Consider the following 6,000-nt stretch of genomic DNA (forward strand, 5'->3'; position numbering starts at 1 on the left):
AATAATCTAATACCTTTTGTTTGCCCTATTCCACTCCTTAACCCTCTCTTCAGTAGGATAAGACAGCCCTGAATAGCGGTACTTGCTGTCTTTCCCTGTGTTCTCCAGCTGCTTTTTCATCCTGGATCCATTGAGTGCAAATGTTGTTGTGGTGGTGGTTTTTTTGTTGTTGTTGGTTGGGGTTTTCCTTTGTTTGTTTTGTAGTTTTGGTTTGGTTTTGTTTGTTTGCCTGGTGTTTTGTTTGTTTGTGGGTTTTTGTTTGTTTTTCTTCACTTGACTGATTTTTCTTCATCCTCCTTTGAATGGAGGGAGGGGAGTCCTGGTACATCTCTGGTTATGGTTGCAGAGACGGTTCACAGAAATGGAGAAGGCAACAAAGTGGTCGCCATACTGTCTTCTCTTTTCCTGGGCAAAGTAGACTGCCTGAATCAAAAACAAGGGTTAGAAAGTAATCAGCTGCCAGTTACTGTTCATTTGGGACCTAGTCTGTCTTCCTCTGTGTCTTCCCAACTGAGTAATTCCTGACTTATCATCTCACTCATAAATGTGCAGAATACAGGGGACTATTGTGCCTAGTTTATCTAATCAGTGTGATTAGCTTTTCTTTGCAAAAGTTAACAAGTGCATTGTTAGGAGGTGATCAGCTTGGAAATAGTTAAAACAACTTTACTTTCTCAGGATGGTCTTCTGAAGATTCATCCATGTAGTAGGTGCTTGGTTGCCAAAACCAAGACACTCTGGACACTTAGAAGGTGTTGTGTTGAGCTCTGTGGAAACATTTCTGGTACTTGATTGTATTACAACATGAATGCCACCTTGGGTCAGCACAAATGTCTCCCTAGCCTAGTATCCACCTCAAAGTGTGTTTGGTGGTTGAAAGCTAGAGATGGAGTACTGGTAAAGTAGAGTAGCAGAACCGACTCTGAGGCAAAATCGTCATGTAAGAGTATTGGAACAGGAGGCTCTTCAGGAGGGACAGGGAGGGGAGATGAGGAGGAGGTGTCACCCTCTATGTCAATGACCAGCTGGAGTGCATGGAGCTCCACCTGGGGATGGATGAGAAGCTGGTTGAGAGTTCATGGGTCAGGATTAAAGGGAAAGTAGGGACAGATGACGTTATAGTGGGGATCTACTACAGGCACCTGACCAGGAAGACCAAGTGGATGAGGCCTTCTGTAGACAGATAGGAGCAGCCTCATGTTCACAAGCCCTGGTCTTCATGCCATCCAGAGGGACCTTGACAAGCTTGACAGGTGGGCCCATGTGAACCTCATAAAGTTCAGCAAGGCCACGTGCAAGTTCCTGCACATGGTTGGGGCAATGTCCATTATCAATACAGGCTGGGGGATGAAGGGATTGAGAGCAGCCCAGAGGAGAAGGACTTGGAGGTGTTGGTTGACGAGAAGCTCAACATAACCTGGCAATGTGCGCTTGCAACCCAGAAGGCCAGCTGTATCCTGGGCTGCATCAAAAGAAGTGTGACCAGCAGGTTGAGGGAAGTGAAGACTTTTTACAAGGGCATGTAGTGATAGTACAAGGAGTAATGGCTTTAAACTGAAAAAAGATTTAGATTCGATAGAAGAAATTCTTCACCATGAGGGTGATGAAAGACTGGAACTGGCTGCCCAGATATGTTGTGGATCCTCCATCCCTGGAAGTGTTCAAGGCCAGGTTAGTTGGGGCTTTGGGCAACCTGGTCTAGTGGAAGGTGTCCCTGCCCATAGCAGGGGGCTTGGAATCTTGGGATCTTTAAGGCCCCTTCCAGTCCAGACCATTCTATGCATCTATAAAGAGACGATAAGTAAGCAGTATATTTACATCTGAAATACTTAATAGTCTTTTCACCGTTATGGTACTATGTGATCCTAAAGACAATGTTCTCCCTCTTATTTTTTAGATTTCCCATTTCCTTTCACTTGGCTAGCTGGATACCTGGCTATGCTTGCAGGGGCTGGCATGACCTTCGTTGTCCAAAGCAGTTCTGTTTTCACATCTGCAATTACACCCCTTGTTGGTGAGTTGGCAGTACTGTGTTCTTTATCCCACGTTTTATCTTGTCCACCATTCTGAAACCACTCAATACTATTTACTTTCTCCTAGGCATTGGCGTTATAAGCATTGAGCGTTGTTATCCCCTTACCTTGGGAGCTAACATTGGCACAACCACAACAGCTATACTTGCAGCTTTAGCAAGTCCAGGGAGTACATTAAAGTATTCACTGCAGGTCAGTATAAACCAATGCTTCCTTGACTTCATTTAGAAGTTGCAACTTTTTTGAAGAAAAAACTGACAAAATTTGCTGTGATGCAAATATGCCATGGATATCATGCTTGATTTTGATCTATTAACGGCAGCTCATTAATTATATAGTTATATAGTAAAATATATTAATTGTATAGTTATATAGTAAAAATAATTATATAGTTATATAGTAAAATCTTGCTTTCATAAATTAGTTTTGATCTGATTGAATTAATTCAGAGTTGAGACAGGGTTGGCCCCTTGTCCCCTTGAGCTTGGAATTCAGTGCAGTCATCTCTGACAGCCCTCTGAAGTAGTTCCCTATGAGGGTTACTAATTTCTGTAAGTTCCCTTCTCAGGACCCTAACTCTGTTCATGCATATGGACGTAGGGACTTCTGTAACCTAAGTGGAGGCTGTACAACCCATAGGACGGCAAGCTGTCTTCTTACTTGGGGTTGCAGCGAGCATCGTGGCACCCATTTTGTTATTGTAAATCTAATCTGAGTGGGTTTTATTTAATTCTTTGTTACCTCTGACTATTTGAAAAAGTAGGAAGCCTGGCTGTCGAGGGTTTAGATTGCGGGGTGACAATAAAACCCTGGCAGATGTATTGTTAACCGCCTCCCCCCACTATACACTTCCCCCTTTTGCCCCTTCTTGTCCCCCTTCCCACTAAGGACAGGCGATCGGGAGGAAAAGAAGGACAGAGAGAAGAGAGTTGGAAAAATCAAAGATGTTTTACTAATGCTACTAATAAGAATAGAGAAAATAATACAAAATATACAAAACCAATCTTGAAAGTCTCAGCAACTGCAGAGCCGGCACCTGAAGTCCTGGATTGGACTCTGCAGCCAACCGGAGCTGGATTCAGTCTGTCACTAGGCCTCAGTTCGCAGGGACGACTAGCAAGGTCCTCTTCTAATGTCAGCCATGAGGAAAAGAGGGAAAAAGGGACGAGATCCTCGTGCTCTCCCACTTTTATATGATGGATTCACGTGAATGGAATGTTATACACAGTTGGTCAGTTTCTTGGTCACTTGTTTCTCGTCGCCCCTCTCGCGAGATGTCTATCCATGCTTATCAATAAGTTTGCATTCCATTGCTATGTTTACCAAAACATGTGTCTGGTTCTCCAGGAAAATGCAATTAATATGAAGGCTTTAGCTGACAGGCAAATTCACTAAAAGAGAAACTTGTTTTTAACAAAACCAGGACACTGGCTTTGGGCTTCCATTTAACACCTGGTAAAGAACATTCCAGGCAGCAGATAGCATTTGAATGAACCCTCTACATCAAAGAATGAAAAGATAATAAAGTTTCCTTTGTGCATAGGATGAATGTTTTTTACTTGCCACAATAAATCAATAAAATTACAGAAGTTATTTTATTGTCCTGAGGCATGATAGAATAGATGTAATCATGAGAAGATACTATCTTGACCAAGCTCAGATTTCATGATAAGTTGCTGTTTTTATAACACGCTTTAAAAATAAACCCCTGGGCTTTCGTGTTTATTATAGTCTGATAACAGTTACAGAATGAAAATAAGGTGAGCAGGGAGTGTACTGTTTTATTTGGTGTATGCTCATTCTCTCTAAGCAACTTCTGAAAGCTTTATCAAGTAGATGTCTCTTGATGCTTATTTTTGGAATAAAAAGCAAACAAAACAGTTTTGAAGCATGTGAGTCAAACAATTTTCAAAGACCCAGACAAAGTCCCATTCCAAGAATCTCCTCAGTGTCCTATAAACTTTTAACTAATTTTTGGAAAATCTGGGTTTGTACCAATTTCTCAGTAGCCTGTATGCAATAAATAATTTACACTTCCCATATTTACATTGGAAACTGATGGATGCAGAACCCAATAATGAATAGTTTTTGTGGAGTTCTCATTACTTACTAACAACAGGACTCTTTTGTGATAGCTGTTTGCTTTGTCAGCCTTATTTCTTATGTACTTCATTTCTTGCAATTTTTTAGGCTGAATTTTAAGACTTGCCCATCTGTGGGGAGACACATGGTCTCCTCTAGGCTTGTCTTGTTTCCAGGTCCTGTCCCCTGTTTGCAGGCTGTGATCTTTATGTTTGAGGTATTACCAAGTCCTTGCTTGGTGCTAGGAGAGGCCCTGCAGTGAAATAGCATGAAAGACAAGAAAAAACAGTGGAAATCGAGGGAAGGGAAATGACGGAGTCTTAGTGCCATCGGAAATGGTCGTGCAAGCAGGAGCATTTAACGTCATTTTACTCAATGAACTTCTCAAATGTTTTTGCTTTCAGATTGCCTTGTGCCACTTTTTCTTCAATGTCTCTGGGATTATTCTGTTTTACCCACTACCTTATACCCGGCTGCCAATCCGCATGGCCAAGACTTTGGGAAACACAACAGCCAAGTACAGATGGTTTGCTATATTTTATCTTCTCATCTGCTTCTTTCTTTTGCCTTTGTTTGTATTTGGTCTGTCACTGGCAGGCTGGCCAGTCCTTTTAGGTGTTTGCCTTCCCCTTCTTGCTCTTTTTATTGCTGTGGTTGTAATTAATGTTATGCAGTCAAGGAAACCACACTCACTGCCGGAGAAGCTCCAAAACTGGGATTTCCTACCCATCTGGATGCACTCCCTAGAGCCCTGGGACAATATAATTATGTCTATGCTCGCCTTTTGTGGGAAACACTGCTGTGGCTTCTGCAAGTGCTGCAAAGTCAATGCAGAGCAGGAGGGTGCCAAAGACAACCAGCTAAAAACTATGGAGGTTTATGAAAACACCATTGCAATGGCTGATGAAGAAAGAGGTGGAAGAAGAGCACCAGCTGCAGCTTGTGTTGACAAAACAGGCACAAACAACACAGCCTTATAGTAGTGGATCGACCCATATTAGCAGAGATACAGCATAGGACCATCAGGCTCTTGAAAACCACCTTGGACAATGCACTGAGAAGAGAACGAATACTTTGTCAGGTTCCTGCAGCCAGTGATATGTCACTTATTCACTTATCAAGAAGTGGAGTCAAACAAGCTTGACAGAGCCCCTAGAAAATCTATGGTCTGTTGAAAGGCCTTGCTTACAGAGGATCTACTATGTGGTACCTTCATCCGATGCTATCAGTAGCAAACAAAAGAAATCCTGATGTAGTCCCATGAAGAGAGGGATGAAAGGAGTGATGATCAATCCAAACTTGATTAAAAAATAAACAACCAATGCACTTGTAGAACAGCCTTTCTGACCTACTGGCTTATTAAGCAGAAGTTAGTTTACAATACCTAAAAAGATCTGGACATGGAAAAAAGAAAGAATAAAAAAGAGACTCCTAATGTTTTCATTGTCCTGTTTGCAGTGGTCAAAATGGAAAACTGTAGTTTTCCCACTACGGACCAAATCTATTGTGTAAATGGAGGAAAATGAAATGTTGGGACATCCTTCAGAAGCTCTGGGAATCCTACTCTGGCATAAGAATATGTACAAACCCATTTTGATCAATCTCTGTCTCCTTTAATACCGGGGACAGGAATTATGATCTTTTATTATCTCAAGCTAAAGTCTAAAAGAAGTAATTGCTGATCCCACTGCCTGACGAAGGTTAAGCACTGGGTTTGGAGACACTGGGTGGCTACCAAAGGCCTTGATGGACTCAGGATGTGGTTGTGCAACCATTCCTCTTTCTAGATTGTCCTCCCCAGTCCTTTTCACCTTGTAGCCCCACAGTCAGAGGTATGGTGCAGGAGGGAGGACGAGTGGCCAGTGTAGGGGAGGAGATGGCCACC

At 42.3% G+C, this 6,000-nt stretch overlaps 1 protein-coding gene across 2 annotated transcripts in view; it reads left to right on the forward strand.

Moving 5' to 3' along the window:
- Positions 1-5,539, forward strand: part of SLC34A2 (solute carrier family 34 member 2) — a 29,794-nt gene extending 24,255 nt beyond the window's left edge. Inside the window, exons 13-15 of one of the 2 annotated variants that reach the window (XM_021286084.2) lie at positions 1,898-2,014; positions 2,101-2,225; positions 4,520-5,318. In XM_021286084.2, the coding sequence (XP_021141759.2) occupies positions 1,898-2,014; positions 2,101-2,225; positions 4,520-5,095 (818 nt within the window). In that variant the 3' untranslated portion in view covers positions 5,096-5,318. Of the gene's footprint in view, positions 1-1,897; positions 2,015-2,100; positions 2,226-4,519 lie in introns of both variants that reach the window. The other variant, XM_005501280.4, reaches the window with a different exon arrangement.
- Positions 5,540-6,000: the final 461 nt, after the last annotated feature.

This window comes from Columba livia, chromosome 4 (assembly GCF_036013475.1).
Source record: "Columba livia isolate bColLiv1 breed racing homer chromosome 4, bColLiv1.pat.W.v2, whole genome shotgun sequence".
Classification (NCBI taxonomy): Eukaryota; Metazoa; Chordata; class Aves; order Columbiformes; family Columbidae; genus Columba; species Columba livia.